Here is an 18,684-nt window from a genome sequence, read left to right on the forward strand (position 1 = left end):
AGTGCAGTGGTCACCATCCCAGCACTCTAGGTACTTTTTTTCTCTGATACTGCTTGAGGGTGGAGAAAATGAAATTAAAACTGATGTTTACAAGCTGTTTGGCACTGTTGCCAGCAGAGCCAGAAAAGCTGATGAGCAGCACAATAAAAGGAAGTCATAAAACAGCTAGAAATCTGCCTTTATTTCCTCTATGCAATGCTCAGTAGAACGAGAACACGCACCTGTTGGGGCACAGGCTCCAGTGCAGCACCTCTCAGCCTATGCATGTGCACCCACACCCCCTTTCCCCTGCCTTTCACGTGGAAAACTCTTACCAGTGTAAGGCTTTCAGGCCAAGCTCTGTTTCCTGAGAAAAATGAAGTTAGACCGGGAAGAGGGGAGCTTAGGGTGACGCCTCTGACAGCGGTGTCCCAAGGAGCTGGTTGTGTTAAGATCCAGGTGGTGGTGGTGGTCAGGAGGTCACCAGATTCTGCAGACGAGCCTGACTCCTGCTTGTGCAGCTTTGCCTGCGCATTGGACCCCCCTGGATGTGTGCCCTTGAAGAAGGTGGGTCAGCCAGTGGCCGTGTGTATTGCTAGAAATACCTGCGCAGTTAGAGCTGCCACTCGGTGACTTTGCCTAATTCTGGAGCTCAGCTCCAGGGCCTCAGAAATGCTGTGGCCTTGGGTGCATGGAAGAAAAGCCATCCCTCTGAACAGCAGCAAGTGCATCTGCTTGATGTGGGTGCCTTCTCAACCTGCGGTAAAAAGCAGTTTACATCTTTGCAACCCAACTTGCCTAATCGTGAGGTGTATGCATGGCTTTGGAAGACTCCTAACCACACTGGGCAATGTTCTGCAAAGGCTTTTCCCTCAAAGGAGTCGCTGCTGTAGTGCTTCCCAGAGAGCCATGTGCTGGCTCCAGCACTGTATGATGAGCCCTGTTTGGGAAGGGGGAAGAGATGCATATTGCCGGAGTTGAGATGTATCACACCAATGACTCACTCAACCTCTCCCATCTTCTCACTAGATCAACAATACTTGTTTAACAGGCAGGGCCAGGGAGAATACTACCAGCCAACTCGTTCAGTAGTTGGTTGGCTTTCTCTGACCTGGCTTTCTCTTTCTCATTCTGTTCTTCTCTGCAAAGGTTGTCTTGATTTTTTTTTTCCTTCCCATCCTGCTTGTTTTTTTTCTTTTTCCTAGTAACTTATAAGAGAAAATCTCTTATAAGGAGTGTGTGTTTGTCTAGTACTGTGTAGTCAAGGATCTTTTTAATACTATCTCTTTTTTTTTTTTTTCCTGTGCTCATATATGACAGTACTGCAGTTTGGAAATGTACCTCTCTGGTAACATATATCTGTTTATTGGATGAAGCAGCACCTCTGACCAAGAGGTGACTGAGAAAGAACTGTATGGGCTGCCATGTGCTGTAATTTTGCAGCCTTTGAAGAAGGCAGCTGGACTGGAAATGCATAATTTGGTTTACATTTACAGCAAGCTCAGCACCAGGCCTTCAGCTTGATGCTAGTCTCCCCCTTCTTCCCCTCCCCTATGTAAAATAGTCAAACCTCTATGCTCCCAAAGGATTTTTCAGCTCAGCCACGTGGAGTGTGGAAATAAAGCTGGGTGAAGTGGGGATGCCTGAGCTTTGATGATGTGCTGTGCCACTGGGTGCTGGCAAAATTTCAAGTGTTCTTCAGTTAGTCGTGATCTATGTCCAAAACTGCAAAAATGAGTGAGTAGGTTTTGATCTAGCTCATGTCTAGAGAACTTGCTGGAATATGAGTGAACTGCAAGTGAAGCAAAGCCTGTGGAGGTTTGGCTTTTGTGGAAAGGCTGACAGTTGAAGCCAGGTGAGAATACAACCCCATGTCCAGCAGAGCTGCCTTAAGAGAAGAGGCAGCTGGAGGTATCTCACTCAAGTACTGCGGTATTTCTTCTGCAGCTAGGCAGGGAAATTCCCTAACCTCTCAGGTTGTCACAGAAATAGCTCCCAGTGCATTTGGGACCAGGTTTTCAGTAGCCCTTCTGAGCTGTATGCAAGGAGCCATTTGTATGCAGCTCTCAGGGAGGTGCTTGAGAGCTTTATTCCTTGGAATCATGATTGTACAAACTAAATACTTTACAAACTAAATACCTCGTGGGTCAGCTGGTGGCTTGGGAGAGCGGGAACAGCTTGTGCGAGTGACTGCCCTTGTGGTGGTGGACACCAGCTCGAGTCACCCAGCAGTTTGTTCCTTAGGTGACATCTGCGCAGCAGCGTGGAGACAGCCGTGAGCTAAGTCTGAAATTAGCACCCACCTTACCTGCTGCACCCACCGAGCCTGCTGTCCCCTGCTCCCCTGGGGACAAGTTCAGGCTGCTCCCAGCATCCAGGTGCTGAGCACGGCTCCTGCCTGGGTTCCTCTGCCCTGCCTCGCGCTGTGTTGCTGTGACATACCTGTTCCAGCTGAAGTTCCTCATCCAGGCTGTGAAGTTTGACATGACAGAATAGGTTTATTTTTCTTATATAGTAATTCGAACAAGACTTTGATTAGATCAGCTTTTTTCTTCAGTTTCTGGGCATCATCCCAAATGGTGCAATTAACTTCAGTTGTGTACAGTACAAAAATTCTAAATGGTGAAAATATATTCAATTTAATGTCTGATTAAAATTCCAATGAAGCCAAACTGGCCAGGTGTGCCAAGGTCACTTTCAGTATGGCCCCAATTTTATGCCTATTATTATTATTCTGTAACTGATGCCTCTTCTTCTTTTACAGGGGAGAATGAAATGTCAGATTGTGACTGAGAAAAAACATTTTTATGCTTGTTCTTGAGGGAGTTCATCTTGTGCATATCTTTTTTGCTAAATGTTAGAATTGTATGAAATCTGTATTAGAGCTACTTGCTGTAATTCTTTGTCTGCATTTGTCTAAAGTTGTAATGCTCAGTGTTCAATGTTCTTTGAAAGATAACTTATGTAATCAATTTCATGTGTCTTGCCTTCATCTGAGCAGACTTCCATTGTCTAAATACACTGATGTCTTTCTTTAAAGAGATGGTCTCTAGTATCCTTATAATTAAGAATTACTTGACTTAAAAACAAGTAAGTAGGGAAGAGAAATAACACTACGGACCCCCCAAGAAAAACATCCTGGTGGAAAAAGAGAAAGGAAAGCTGTTGGACTTGCTGTTGCATCCATGCATTTTTAGTATGCTATTTATAGAGAAACAGAGCCTCGCAAAGTAATACAGTGCTGTTTGCTTTTGTCTTCCAGTGAGGATGAAATGGAGGAAGCAAATGGAAATAACCCTATTGATATTGAAGTTGAACAAAATAAGGAGAGCAAAAAGGAGGTATAATTCTTTTCTTACTACTGTACAAATGAAAGTGTTTACTTACTACTTGATGTAGAAGCTGACAGTATCTAATTTTCTTTATTTGTGCTTTGTATGGCTGTCATACAAGAAAAGAATTGTCTTCAGAATTATTCTTAGATAAAGACAAGTATAGACAAATAAGGATGGAGCTGGAAAAATTCTAGACTTTACCATCACATGCTGGTGTACTATGTGAACATGTAGAGCCTTTGACTCAGGGTTGGCTGTGTTAGCTTGAACCACCTCAGTGATGGTTGAAGTCAAGCTAACTGCGTGCTGAGAATGGAGTAGAAGCACTTAAGTCCCTCCTTGGATGGCCTGGTGGAAGGGAAGTAAGTCCTTTGACCTGTTTTGGGTAGACTGGCAGGAGTGAGTTTATCTGCAGCATAGACTTTAAGGTCAATTCTTGATCTGCTGAAGGCCTCAGCAGTAGTTATGAGGATTTCAGTGACACCAGGATTGCAACTACAGTGGTGCATGGTAAGGGAGTAATCTTGTGTGGCCAGTTTTTATCTGTCAGAGGGGCCTTAGCCTGTCATGTGCAGAATATTTTACCTACTTAAAGCATAATATTTGAAGTGAGGTGCAAGTACTTCATTTTAAATAGGCGTGCAGTTCTGGATGGAAATAGAGCCACGCAAATATAACAGACACTTCTGAAAACCATTAAACCACCTGTGATGCCTAACTGGAAAGTGTATACTTTTATTTTCACGTGTGTAACTTGTCTGATTATCTGTTACTAAACAAGAATCTTGCAATTCAGCAGTAGTATGGGTTGTATATGTGCGCGGTACAGGAAGATGTTCACCCTAAGGCCTTCTCTCCTTGAAGTAGCTCCCTCTCCTGATTTCTCACAGCCTGCTTGCTCTCAGGGATGACAGTCATCATCATCTGATTTTATTTTTAATTTTTTTAAAAGGCTATATATAGGGAAAAACACCAGAATTATTTAAAACTGATTGCACAACAGGCAAAAGCAAGGGCCTAGAGCATTTTTTTTGTCAGTTGCTGTCAGTGAGATTAATTCCTCTAATAAATTATTTTGAAGGGAAAAATAACTGAAAAATCACAGTATTCTGGTCTGTTCTCCACCCATGCCAGAGTGCTCTCTGTAGACTTCCCAGAAAAGCCTAGCTGTTACTTTCACTGAAGAAGCCGGCATCTCCAGTGACTTCCTAGGAGCAGGGTGCATGTCAAGCCACTCGCATACACTCTCACAAGAAGCTGAGTTCTTGAAAGCCTCAGCGACACCCAAATGTGAAGGATTCTCGCTTGGCTAAGCTGCAGCTGCATGCTGCAGCTGCCTAGTAAATCTTGTGAATAATCAATACTATCATCTAATTTCCCATTTTTTTTAATAAAAACAAATCAAGTTAGGATTTCTTCCTAAGTTTTCTGAAAGCTTGCATCTGTAAAGAGACCTTTCAGTCCCTTTTATTACTGCTTCCTTCCCTCCCGTGCTGGCGTGCTGTGAACTCGGTATACAGAGGGAACAGTAGTTCTTTGCCAGCTTAGCTGCCTCTGTTTTAAGGCCGAAAGCAAGCAGATGGCAGACAGCTACCATCAATACATCTTTTTTTTTGCAGAAAATCTTGCACGGGAGGTGACTGCCCTCCCTTCTGTACTAGCACAGGGCACGGTGTGCTCTCACCCGTCCGAAAGGTCACCTGAACTCGCCAGGCGCGTGCAGCCACGCTGTGGATGCAACAGCAGGCGGCCTTCTGGGGGCTCTTCTGGACAGTGATTGTTCTGCTGGGCAAAATGAAGCTGACAACCTGCTTAGCCTGCTCAGAGCTAATTTGATTTCGCAGTACTCGAGCCTGGGGCTGATTGAAAATGCCTCAGGAGAGCAGGTATCCAGGAAGGGGGTCTGTTCCTGACGGTTGTGGTTGTTTCAACCACTTGGTCAGCGATGCACCACTAGCCCAGGACTTTTACCGTAAAGAACCTCTCTGTCCCAACCCCACAGAGATGGTTTTTCCAGCTCTAAGATGTGTCAGTTACTTTATGAGTTGTCGAGTAATACTGGGATTTCTCAGAGTATCTGAAATCTCTCATCTGTGTTTCCTCTTTTGGGGATCATTGGAGGGGGAATCTTCCCTTTTCTTAGCACTTTCAGTGCTAGTGCAACTGTTCAGGTTTCCTCAGATACTGACTCCATAAGAGCTTTTTGACATCTCTCTTCCTGAGGCAGTTCCTGGAAACGCCTCTCATTTCTGCCCATGCTCTTACATGGATTGAGCTTGGTCTTTGTTTTTAAACCATGAAATCTCAGGAAACCTTGTTTATATTAAGCAGGATTGTATCACTGAAGTGTTCTGGGTGGCAGCGGCACTATCTGAATAAATAGAGGAGCGTTACTAAATCCTTGCATCTCAGTTCTGTTTTTCATGAGTTGATTTAATTCTACAGGAATGTGTGGCCAGGAAAGCAAGTTTCCAAGATAGGGTAGATTTTTGAATTTTCACAGCCTGTGCAATATCACTGGGGCTTAGAAGCATTTGGAGCTGTCAAAAACCATTCTGCTGGAGGTCTGGATTCTTGTCCACAGCGCAGAAGAGCTTCGCATTCTTTGAACTGTGTAAAACAATCATTTGAAACTTGCTTCCATTTTTACTTAACGTTTGAGGCTTCTGGGATATTTCCACTGCAGGTATTGCCTGTTGGTCACCCTGCAGCTTGAACTAGTTGAGAGGCATTACTGCACGATCCTGTGAAATTCTGTATGCAGATGAAATATGAATAGATCTGAAACATCTAACCATGCTGAATAATTTACCTGGCTCAGTCATCAAAGTGCTTGCTTCTGAAGCAGAGTGCAGAGCTTACCTCACTTGTTTGTAGCTCAGCCAGCCCGGTTTCTCCTGCTCCCCATTCTCCACTGCAAAAAAAAAAAAGAAATCTGTTATCTGTCCTGCAAAAAACAATAGTTATTTCTTGCTCCTGGGCTTGCCTTCGGCGTTGTGTCTCATGGAGTTCTTTGTGCTGGAAGAGGCAAGAAAAAAGTTGAGAAGAGCCAGTTGTCCGCTTTACTGCTCCAGTGCGGCTCTGGCCATTGAGCCTATGGAGAGGGTGCAAGCTGTTATCTGCCAGCAGCTGCACTGGGCTTCTCCAGTCTCTGGGAGGCAGAGCCAAGTGCTTACGTGGAGCTTTGTGCAACTTCATGTGGGTTTTAGTGCTTGCTAATGAGCAAATGCCGCAGACTGGGCAGAAACTGCATGTAGCTGCAAATTAGGAGGGGAACAATAGTGCGAAGTGAAGCCAATGTTTTAAAGCTGGCAGTGATCAAGTAGAGGACTTCAGAGTGCGGCCTCCCCTCCCTCCTTTCTCTCTCCAACCACTTCTTCTGTTCTGTGTTCTGGGCAATATTCCAGCCGTGGGATAATAAATCTTGGGTATGTGTTGCTTATTGAAAGTAACTTCTGGAAGAGGTGGTTTTGGTATTAGAGAATCAAATGTGCTCTTGAAAGGACCTATGGTATAGTGTCTTAGCTAACATACCTGTTAGCGGTGTGTGCCTAATTCTTTGCTTTAGACAGAAGGCATAAAAATTAGTGGTGTGCGAAATACTCCCTTTTCCAAAAGTGTTTCAAATTTTGTGGTCAAACTGCATCAGTTTAATGGAACAGTTATATATCAGTGCTGTGCAGGAAAACTTGGCTTCCAAGATGCCGTATAATGATCGAAGAGTTGCTTTGTAGTCACCTTGCTCTTCATCCTTAGCCTTTGAATAAGTTTGGTTTATCCCTTTTTGTCTGACGTGCAGAAAAACAAATCTCTGCAAACTCTTCTAGCTGTGTTCTTCTGTCTCCAGACTCCACTTTTTCTTCTGGTGCTCAGTTAAACCAATTTGTTGAGACCTGATGTTGAAAGCAGGAAGGGAGGTTTTGGAGTGTTTGCAAATAACGAGGATATTCAACTGACTGAAAATTAGGCTTCTGTTCCCAAAATGAGAATGGGTGAAGGAGGCAAGAAGTATGTCCTGGAAATGTTGAAAGCTGCCTAGGAGAAAGGACAGATTTGTATAAAAGTGTCTGTATGACATGCCGCTTAAAGCACAAACAATTATTTCAGATTGCAAGCTACTCCTTTTCATTCTCCAAGCTTTGAGGATGACCGAAAACGAACAACTAAAACACCTACCTAATCTGAGAGCATAAATCCTGGTTTGAAAATGGCTGAGGAATCTAGAATCAGATTTTGTGATCACTTCAGGGCTCTTGAAAACAGCATCCACAGCTTGCCTTAATGTTTCTTTGGTCACTTAAAACGTTGCATTGTGTTTTGTAAAATGGCTGCTATTTCTCAGGTGCCACCTGCTGAAATCGTTCCTCAGGTGAAGAAGGAGAAGCACAGTACACAGGCCAAGAACAGAGCAAAGAGGAAACCTCCCAAAGGAATGTTCCTCTCTCAAGAAGATGTGGAGGCTGTTTCTGCCAATGCGACAGCTGCTACCACTGTACTCAGACAACTGGATATGGAATTAGTCTCAATCAAGCGACAGGTACGGATGAGAGAGTGCAAGAATAACTGCTCTTTTTGGTGGCAGTGTCTGTCACGTCTGCAAAATTCCCAGGAACTTGTAGCTAGATGGTGGTGATGCACATCATTATGTGGCTTAATTGACAAGCTGCTAGCCTGTGCTATAAATGAATGCAGCCCTGCGCTTTCTTCTTTTATGCTTTAGTTTTGTGGGCAGCATACTTTGTACCTAAAGTGAAGCAAGGGAAGGAAAATCCACAGCACTGACCTGAAAGAAGTTTTGTTGGCTCTCAGAGTTTCTTGCAGTTCAGAGTTCCTTGTGTTTTAACTATGAACTTCCTTCAGGTATCACTGGATTCAGGAGTTTCTGATTTCAATCTGCAATTTCCTTCGCCTTTTCCTACGGTACTTGTGGAACAGCCAGACTTTTTTTCTTCTTTCCTATAAAGGCATCTTACAAACTTTATGTACCTTTTGTTTGTCTGATGGGTCTCCCTTTTAAATGGTTATGGATAAATGTTACAGACAAATGTTTTTCAAATATCTATTAGTAAAGACAGGTTTGCTACATGACTCTGTTTCCTAGATGAGAACATTTTCAGTATTTTTTAAAGCAGAGATCTGGCTCAAGCTCTTTATTAAACTTAATAGAATTGGTATTTTGGCCTGAAGCTTTCTTGGCACTCTGGGAGAAGCAGAGCTCTCTAGCAGTCTTTGATTCATTACTTGCTGTGAACAGGGCTTTCGTTTTATACTGGGCTTTATACAGACCTGGAAGTTGGAGCAGTTCTTCCTCCAAATAAGTTGCGGATAGGATAGAATAAAGTAAAGGGGGTCTCCCAATGTGCCAGTTGCTCCTACATTCCTTTATTCCAATACAATAAAATTTTTTTAAAAAGAAAAGTGCTGAGGAGAAGTGGGATGCTGAACTTGTACGATTTCCACTACGGCTGCTGGAAGGTTTGTCAAAGGTCTCTATCCTTGTTAAAGGGATGACACTTTCTTTTCAGATTCAGAATATTAAACAGACAAACAGCGCTCTCAAAGAAAAACTTGAAGGTGGGATAGAACAATACAGACTTCCAGAGGTAGGATCATTTTCTGACCCTTGTTTGTTGTGGAGATAAAAGCTAATCTGTATTCATAAACCAGAGCTATTGATCTTCCCAGTAGACTAGGGCTGGTGCTATATTAGTTGTCAGTATGAATCAAGACTATTACCATGTTCACTGTTGCTGCATAACGGGGATGGGAGGCAAGAAGAAAGTTTAAAAAAAAAAAAAAAAAAAAGGCTTAACATGCGAAAATGGTTTCTAGCAGAAGCACTGGTATCCCAGATAAACCATGTTTTTCAGAGTTGTGTCCATATGCCCCTGTGAGAGGTGGTGGTTCTAGATACTGAGAAATGTAGGAGAGATGTTAGTGGCCTGTCCTTCTCTTGGCACTCGGTGCTTTTGTTATTGTTCTTCCAACTCTGGCACCTCGTGCTGGAAATAATTTGACCAAGATTACAGAAGGTGTCTGTGATAAAGACAAGTAGGTGCTTCTGAAGAGTTTGTGGCTCTTGGTTATCTGCCCAGACCATTCCCTCTCTTACTGTATTGCCCAGCGAGTCACAGGCGCCGCGTGTGTCACAGTTAACTGAACGGGTGCAGTTCTTTTTGAAAACATCTTGCTACTAAACTGAATGATAGCTTGACTAACAGTTAATTACTCGTGGTTTTGTGAGGTTTTTTTTTTTATGAACTTGGGTACAAGTGAAAGCTGTTGCTTATGTTAATGGTAGTTACCAAATTTTTTTGACCTCTAGGTTGTTCAGAAATTTAATGCACGTTGGACCACAGATGAGCAGCTTCTTGCTGTGCAAGGTATGGCACTACAAGTCTGTTTGTACTTCAGGAGGTTATGATCAAAATTCTATTACGTTTCAGAGCTGTGTTTCACTTCGGCAACTAATGAAGGGTTTTGATGTTGCTGTTTATTAATGCCTAAAGAACAGATCTGAACAAGGAAACAATTCTCAACCCTTCCCCCAGCAATGTAAATTGTACCATATGAGTACTTGCACATGATCTCTTCTTGTCCAAGCTTTCTGAAAGTGAAACTCCACTGGGGAGACTGCTTTGCTATTTGCCTGTGCAATTTCTCAAGTAATACAGGCATATTTACACAGGTCTTCTAGATTTCGTTCTGCTCTTCTTTGCTACACCTGCAATTCCTTTTCTTCTCCAGGGCTAGTCTTAATTTTGTCTCATGGAGAATTTAGACTTTTTCATGCTGGTTTAATCAGAGAAAGGCTTGAAACCTGGACAGAAGTTCAGCTTTGGATCCTCATGCTGTGACTTGAGCCTAATTTGTGGTCTTTGTGGAAATAACACTTTACTTTTGTTTTTCTTGTTGCTTTTAGCAATCAGGAAATATGGCCGAGACTTTCAGGCAATCTCTGATGTGATTGGAAACAAATCTGTGGTGCAAGTGAAAAACTTTTTTGTAAATTACCGACGTCGTTTCAACATAGATGAAGTTCTACAGGAGTGGGAGGCAGAGCACGGCAAAGAGGAGACAAATGGAACCAATAGCCAGAAGCCTGTAAAATCCCCCGATAATTCCACTAAAATGTCCGAAGAGGAAGATGAGGTAAATCACACTTAAGTCATGTAAAGTTCCCAATCTGAGCTCAGTTCATATATATAATATTATATATTTCACATATATGTAATATTATATATTTAATATATAATATCTATATTTAAAAGTGTATGTGTGTGCACAAGTATCTTCAATCAGTCGGTTTTTACTTCTAAACAAAATAAAATATATCTGAGCATATTTCACTGTATCTGGACATTCCAATCCCAGTATTGTTTTTGGGGAATTCTAGACATCTATAGAAGTGGAAAGAGAACACTTAATTTTGCAGCCCTCTGATGATATTGGTATCTCAGCAGCAGCAGCAGCATGTGGACGATTTAATGATTACTGCTGAAACCTGATAGGTATTTATATCATTTGGATGTTTTCCCTGCACTCAGTTCTCCGAGCTGTTCAAGGTTTGGCTTTGTGAGACCTTACAGTCTTCCGAGGCAAAGGTCTTTCTTTCATTTTCATCATGGAGTGGTTTCACTTGAGGGAAGGGAAGAAAGCTATAAACAAGGGAAGTGTGTGATACTATTTGCTCTGGAATTACCTGGAGGCAAAATTTCCTTGAATTTACAGCAGTTTCTGTGAAGACACATTCTAGAAACAATCTTTTTCTTGCTCTCCTTGATAGAAGCTCACCAAGGTAACACTTCTCCAAAGGCAGCGTGTGCTTAAAGTTAATCAAGAGACTACAGAGTATCGAAATATGAAAGTTCGTTATAAAAATGTGTTATTAACACTTTCTTTCAGAAGAAAAACCCCACTAGAGGTTTGTATGTAAAAATGTCAGATACAGGGCTCCTTTGTGGCTAATTTTACATGACAGCTTAACACAAAAGCTGCATCTTCTCAAATGCAAATGCAGTTACCAGTGTAAGATGAATTTTGGTCTGTTGTGCATGGACTAAAGACTTTCTCCATGTGCTGCATATGTTTTTCTAAGTTGCCTTGATTGTGGTTGGTTCACTTGTACGTTGCCTGTTGTTCAGACGTTCAAAGAGCAGAACTTGATTGCTTCACAAATCCCAGTAATGTGTTCTCTGAAGCTACTTACACTTGGGGGCTAGGTCTAAGGGTACGACAGATAAACAAAACTGAACTCAAAAAACTTGCATTCTTAGGTTGTGAGTGAAATTGTTGCATTCCTACGGAGTTGGGAGGTGGAGCAAAGAATTGTACTCTTGTACGTAGCCATCTTTGAAAAACAAGTGGCTGATGTCACTGCCTTTTCCTGCGACCAGCACAAGTGCAGCACTAAATGCAGGACTTTTCTTCTCTGAGCCCTTAGAGATTGCCTGGCTTTAAACGCAACCTTAACCTCAAACGACAGCAAGGTCTGGTGAAACGACTGGTGGAATAGGAGTCATGGTCCCCAGACTAGTAAGGGAAAGTGCCTGGGCTGGAGCCAAGCAAGTGCAGTACAGTAAGGGGTGAGGACAGAGCTTGTCTGCACCAGGCTGATGCTGGGGGGAGCCAGGCAGGGTGGCAGTGAGCTGCCAGCAGTGACATGCTGCCTATGCCTTATGCTAGCAGCACGTGGCTTGTGGTTCTCGATGCAGCCTATTCTGGACAGTAGGAACTGGTGTGTCGTGGCTGGGAGGAGGAAGGTGCTGGCAGCACGGTGGGAATTTCAGCTACCCAGCCTGCACCTTTTTACAACGATGCGAGAGGAATGGGCACAAGGTTGTCCCGCAATGGAGATCTAATGGACCGCAAGCTCTCTGAGCAAATCAGGCATAAATATTGCTTCTCAAGAGTGGCTGTGAATGTGGAGATCCTGCCATCAGAGCTACTGTGAGCACGGTGCTGCAAGGAGCTGGGTAACGGGGGCCTGGGTGGTTCTGGAGGCAAAGAGAAATGGGACCTGTAAGCGATCTCCTTGGGCTAGGAGGGATGTTCCTGGTCCCTCCTGAGCAGTATGGTGCAGCTGCAGCCTGCTCTTGAAAGCAGTCCCTCAGGTGTTCTCTCCTGTGGCTTGCCTTGTCTGCCTGGCCACCAGCTTAACAAAAGCTTCATCAGTCCTCCGACTTCTCTGGGCTTTCCCCTTGAATGTGTTTTCACAGCAATTTACCCCCCCACCTTTGAAGCTGTTGGGGGAGATTGCTGATTATAAAGCAGCCTCAGCTCTGGTCTTAATTCTTGTTCTACCAACAAAACCTGGTATGGCTCAGAATAAGGGAGGCTGCTGGGATTCTCCCCATAAGCCAGGGTTCGGCTGTCTCGTTGCTTTCAGTACCTTGAATCTGGGGTAAAGTCTGGAGATGCAAGAAAGCCTACGTGTATTCATTTTTTAAAACTAAATGTTTTCTTTTTTTTTCCCCTCCCTCTTCCTTCCAGGCTACTTCTGTTCTTGATGTCAGATATGCATCTGCTTCGTGAGAAGGTGCTGTAGCCTAGAACAATTTGTGTTGACTACTGTGTTATCCAGGATATCAGGTATTAGCAAACCTCAGACAGCCATCTGCATCATATCTGTGGACAAGCAGCTATTACCAAAAAAAGGCAAACGCTTCCAGTCCTGTGCTACATCTGCCTTAATCTCCCCTCATTCCTCCATACTGCCTCCACTTTCTTTCAAAAGCACCCAGGTAGCTCAGCTCTCCATTTCATCAACGTCCTGCTTAAGCATGAGGATTTCTAGAACCAGTAACACCTGTCTGTAATTTTGACCAACCTGCAAAACAAGGAGCTCCTTAGCAGGCCCCACAGTAACTCTACATGTTAGGAGTTCTTATAATACTTGGTCCGTAGGGTGTAAGTACGTACTGCTGCATGGCCTTGTGGTCTCCGCTTCCTGTGTATTCTTAAGATGACACTATTGTTAGTGAGCTTTCTATAAAGGAGAGGCCTGTGCACATGCCAGTGGTGTCAGGTTTGTTCTGAAATGACAGGGCATGTTAACATGCGATCTTGAACAACGCAAAGTGATAGGAAATTCTATTGCTAAGGTTTGGTCAGTCCAAGGTTGTAAATGTAACTCATTACACTTCTGGTTTGTGCAATTCTTTCCACTGTATTTGTGTGTTCCTGCTTCATAGAAAGCTCCCTAACTGAGCATTTTTATTCCTTTATATTTTAATGGCTTTTATTTAGTGCAAAAGGGAATACGTAACCTGAAACTGTTTGATACGCTGTTTAACCCCTGGCATTCAGCATTTGCATTGTAACTTGTTAAATGAGTGCTACACAACTTTCTTTTTCCTGATCCTCTGTGGGATTAAGTCAAAGCAACTTTCTCTGGTGCCTCTCCTTTTTGGAATATGTGCCTTTTTACATTTGGCTACCATAGGTCACTTTCTGTCCCAGTGTCTCATTCCTCTTCAGAGCGCTGTTAGCCAAAGACATCAAACTACTTCTCCCAGTGGAAGCCTGGGCAAGGGTTGGAGCATGAAATTCAACCTTAAAGTAGTTTTTGGTCTCTTGGAAGTTCAATGGAGAAGAACCGGGTTAATTTCACTGGCCATTTAAACCCCTCTGAAGCACACATTGCTTTCATGTTCTGAACCAAAATATGCAATTTAAAATCTAAGAGGTGCTTTTCCAAATACTTGGTGCATGCAGCTTTCAGATCCCCAGCCCTCTGCTCAGATCCGTTCTGTGGCCTGTCCAGCTGGCTTGAACTGGAGCTGTTCTTGGAAGTCCTGCACTAGGACTTTGCACCTTGAACAGGGTGGTTGACTGCTGAGCAGACAGTATTTAGTGAAGCTAGAAGCAGCAGTATTACTCTTTGCCTGATGGGAAGCTGCAAGATAACACTAGTCACAAAGCATTTAAAAATGGTTAATTTAATGATGTGGTAAGAAACCAACAGGTGTCTTTGCAGATGGAGAAAAGGACCTTCTTTGTCCTTCTTCCTCTACAGAGGATTTGAGCCAGGGTGGCACACAGCAGCGTGCAGCACCAGCCTCTTTTAACACAACCTGAAATGAGCTCGCCCGCGTCCTGACCTGCAGCTGAGGTGCTGCAGCTCAGAGGCTAGCTCCGAACTTGGTGCTGATGTTTGAGCTGCTGGGCCGTGCTGTGGTGTGTGCCATGGTGGCTCCGTCCTCTGACCCTAAACCAGCTAGGTTAATGTCAGAGAGCTGTGATGGCACCTCCGTCTCTGCGGACACAACCCAAGAAAAGGCAGGGGAGGTTCCCTCAGTTACTGCCGAGGTTACATCTCCCTTGTGTGGGGAAGGTGATTCAACATCAGAAATCAAGCTGTGACACACAGGCAAAGGAGCAGATGAGCATTTCTTAGGGCAAGCTACAGTGTTTAGCCCAGAAGGGGCCTATTTCAGCCGCTCCTGCGGCTATTTCTGAGCAGCTTCATTCTGGTAGCTCCAGAGAGATCCTTTGAGGTGATGAGGGGATAGAAGGGAGCTATTCCCTGTCCTCTGTTGGAGACCTGTAGTCGCTTAAGGTGACCCAAGTTTGTGGCAGCATCTCTACAGCTGTCTGTGTGAAATGGCAGCTCTGAGGGTGGACCTGCATGCGTTCCTTCAGCCCTGCGCCAGCTGGAGCTGGGAGGCTCCTGTGGGAGAGGACACTAGTCATTAGCCAGTGTGAATCAGGATTAAGGCCGGGCAAATAGCACTGCGAATTCGGCTGGCAGTTCTGGTGGAAAGAAATGCCGCTCATTAGGAATACTCCAGCATTAAACTTCTCGCTGGTAGGACCATGCCAGTGGGAGAGAAGTGCGTAAACTTGCATCCCAGCTGGTGAAATTCATCAGGTAGGGCTTCTGCTGGCGAGTTAGTTACCTGTGAGGACTTCTCATCGGTTTTTGCCCTCAAATCTGTCCATCTTACGATCAGAAAAGTTGTGTTTTGGCTTCATCCCCAAGGGGTAGGGGGAAACATGTATAATTCATGATATTAGGAAGAAAAAAGTTGTTAAATTACTTCTCAGTTGACAGCTATCTTATTGTAGTCGATACATACAATATAATAGCACTGTATTTTAAACGTTTAGTTTTTTACGTTCTCTTTAACTATGTTTTTAAATGCAATGAAATCATCTTAGCTTTTGAAAGTTTAAATGGTTTGGTCTTGTTTAGGTGAAGACCCTCTTTTTCTTTTTTAAATGGATCAAGCATTAGATACATCAACTGGTTGCATTCTGATTAGAAGGGTCCACAAAGATAACTGCGTAAAATAGAATATTCACTTAAAATTTTGTTTCTTAAACTATCAATGTGAATGTCATAATTATATATATTTTGTGGAAAATGGGAAATTATTTCTCCTAAGTATAAGTTATTGTGCAAAATATGGTATCGTTAAAGAAAATGATAGTTTAAGTTTTAGTTTTTAGAAATCTTAAAGATATAAAAGTGTATTGCATATGCATAAACAAATTTCATTTGTTCTATTTAATTTTTATGTAGTTGTGTAAAGTGCTAGGTAGCTTCTTTTTTCGCTTATCCATTAAAACAACCTTGTTACTTGAATATTCGTGTTTAACTGGTTTGAAACAGTGATCAACTTTTGTAATATAATCTTATAACCAAGGGAAAAAAAATACATGCCTCAGTTGTGCTTAACAATATAGCAACAATGTACAATCAGATGCTTAAGACCATAGTAGCCATAACTGGTAGTGCAGCCACAATGGTTGTCTTGATATATTTAATACCAATGGGGATAACGAAATCTTAATATATTTTTACAAGTTTGCAACCAGGAAGACCCCATAAATATTCACTAGAACACTTTTTTAATAGTTACAATAAGAGTAAAACTCTTAATCTCTTAAAGCAATGTCCTGACAAACATTTTTCTTTCCTGTACAAAGACATCTGAAACATTATGTATTAAAATATGCTCATTGTCACTTTAAATTTCAGTTTTTATTATCTAAATCGCTAAAATGCTGTTGGTATTCTTGCACACCAAATATGAGCCAAACAGTGCATTACACTAACTTGATCACTGGGTTTGTGAACATAAATCCCCAAGTCAGTGAAGCGCAAAAATGTCCTAAGAGATTTTTTTCTGATAACGCATTTTTTCAAATCTGTATAAAATTATGCATACCCCATTCAATGATGAATGGCCTGATACTTACTCTTTAAAAAAATTTAAAATAAAATCATTTTATGAGCTCCAGCTTGTCTTCAGCAAGTCAAAATCTAGTGATCTTGTGCAATGCCCCTAAAGCAAATACTTTCTGCCACTCCCTGGATTAATGCAGCTTTTCCTGTTGATAGTAAAGCACAATTGCAGTGGAAGTTACAGTTCAGAAGATGGAAGGTCAGTATAGTCTATGCATGTTGTATAATAATGAGTGTTTACATTCATATTCTCCTAAAATAAAATTTATACTGGAGTGTATAGTATTCCATTATGTAGATTTTATCAATTTTGTTAACTGCTTATAGATTGCTTAAAAGAAGTTTTTTCAAGATTTTAAAAGATGTATAAGGTTAAGTTTGCAAATATAATGGAAATGCTGTATAGCTTTTGAAGTGATAAAATACTCGTTGGGATTTTAAAGAAAGTATGTTGTAATAATGCTGTTGTAAGTAATATTTTAAATGTCTTTTTTGCCTGTTTTCTATTATTCAGCACACTTACTGTGATGAATGTTCATAGCATTATAAAACTGCTTAGCCAATGAAAAGTAACATTTGGTTTTGAATTATTTTACTGTATGAGGAATTATAGTGGGGTAAATTCCTTTGTGAAATTCTACATAATTCATTTTTCTATGATTTCCAATGTTTGCTGACATCAAATAAAATTTTTTCAAGCCATTGATGTAATAAAATATGTAGTAAAACGTTATTGATGTAAAATACTGTTCTGAAATGTGATCGATCACCTACCTCTCAAATTTTGGTCACGAGAGCCACCAGTGGGGGGCTTGCCCCTTCCGTATCGCACGGTGGGCATGGCGCTGCTGGAGCAGCGGTCGCCTGTCGCTGCAGAGCCCCAGCTTGGGGAAACTCGCTCAGAGCTTTGTAGGGCCGGGGTGCCTAGAGCAGTCTGCTGCCCGAGGGCACTGGTCACGCTGGTGGCCCTGGAGAGACCCGTGCTGCTCCTTTTCTGCCCGTGCGGTGTATTCCTTCCCCAGGTTGTGCTGGCAGCGCTGCTGCGAGGCAGCTCCGGAGCTTGGGGAGCGCTGGGACCGGTCCTGGCTCGGCGCTTCCAGCCCAGAGCCAGAGCCTGGCCCGTAGGGTGTTGATGGAGACGACCTGGCTGCCTGTCACTGCCGTAGTGAGTACAGACTGGCTGCGGCGTACTGGGGGCTAGCCACCCGGCTATACAATTTAACAAATTGCCATCTTTGGCTGCAACGAAAGAAATGCGTTTGAAATACACAGCAAAAACGGAATCGTACCCTTCAAGCCTAGCAGTGTGTGGATGTCGCTACCCCGCATGCTCCAAATGGCAGGAAACTTTGCACTGGGGTTGTACCTTGGGATTTTCCGAGGTAATATTTGCTGTCTTCCCATGCTGGATGCAACAAAGCAGTACATGCAGAAGAAGCCAGGACACTATAGGGCAGTTAAAGGAAACTGCTTTGTGTTGTCCTGTTGCATTCAACAGGTAGGTTGCCAGCAGTGCTCTGTGGGCTTTTTGGGTATTGGTATGTGGCAAATGGTTTGCTTGCGTGTTAAATCCGGCAGAACTAATACTGCAAGTTACTGTGGTGCTTTCCAATGCTAGTAATGTATGGAGGGCAGCAATTAGTCATGCCTTCATATACTGAAAAACTGGGAGGGTAGGGAAACATAGGGAGTGTTTTCTTGGGGGTGTTTTACTGCAAAAAATCTTTGTAATTTTCCTGGTGGTAGAGACTGCAGTACCAGGACAGTAAGGGAGTAATCGGCTTCTTTAGCAGAGCTGTCTGACTTGGATCTTTCAGCCCTTAGCCCCCAAAACCAGCCACCTCTTCCTGTCCACACATTTCCCCCCCAGCCCCAAGCAAAAGCAAGTGAAACAAAGGAACTTTAAGGAGGGAAGAAGCCTGGGACTCCCTGTGCCCAAATGTTTACCTGAGAAATCTCCTGGAGAGTCTGGGAAGCAAAGGTAAAGCAGTGGTGGTGCTCCCATTTTTGAGAGCATAGGGGCTACGTTTCTACCTAGTGACGGTATGTGTTTGTAAGTGGAGGTGCAGTGTTGAATTAATGCTGAACGGAATTAAAAATGTTTTATTTAATGCTGTATTTAGTACTCCTGATAGCCTGTTTCCTATATAAATAACTAGGTACCTAGGCTTCCACTGT

The 18,684-nt window shown here is 42.9% G+C and overlaps 1 protein-coding gene across 1 annotated transcript in view; it reads left to right on the plus strand.

The window, feature by feature from the left end:
- Positions 1 to 18,352, plus strand: part of RCOR1 (REST corepressor 1) — an 85,861-nt gene extending 67,509 nt beyond the window's left edge. Inside the window, exons 7-12 of the mRNA XM_035551196.2 lie at positions 3,242 to 3,320; positions 7,657 to 7,851; positions 8,840 to 8,917; positions 9,640 to 9,697; positions 10,237 to 10,466; positions 12,807 to 18,352. Coding sequence (XP_035407089.1) covers positions 3,242 to 3,320; positions 7,657 to 7,851; positions 8,840 to 8,917; positions 9,640 to 9,697; positions 10,237 to 10,466; positions 12,807 to 12,848 — 682 coding nt within the window. The 3' untranslated portion in view covers positions 12,849 to 18,352. The remainder of the gene's footprint in view (positions 1 to 3,241; positions 3,321 to 7,656; positions 7,852 to 8,839; positions 8,918 to 9,639; positions 9,698 to 10,236; positions 10,467 to 12,806) is intronic.
- Positions 18,353 to 18,684: the final 332 nt, after the last annotated feature.

This window comes from Cygnus atratus, chromosome 5 (genome assembly GCF_013377495.2).
Source record: "Cygnus atratus isolate AKBS03 ecotype Queensland, Australia chromosome 5, CAtr_DNAZoo_HiC_assembly, whole genome shotgun sequence".
NCBI classification, from domain to species: domain Eukaryota; kingdom Metazoa; phylum Chordata; class Aves; order Anseriformes; family Anatidae; genus Cygnus; species Cygnus atratus.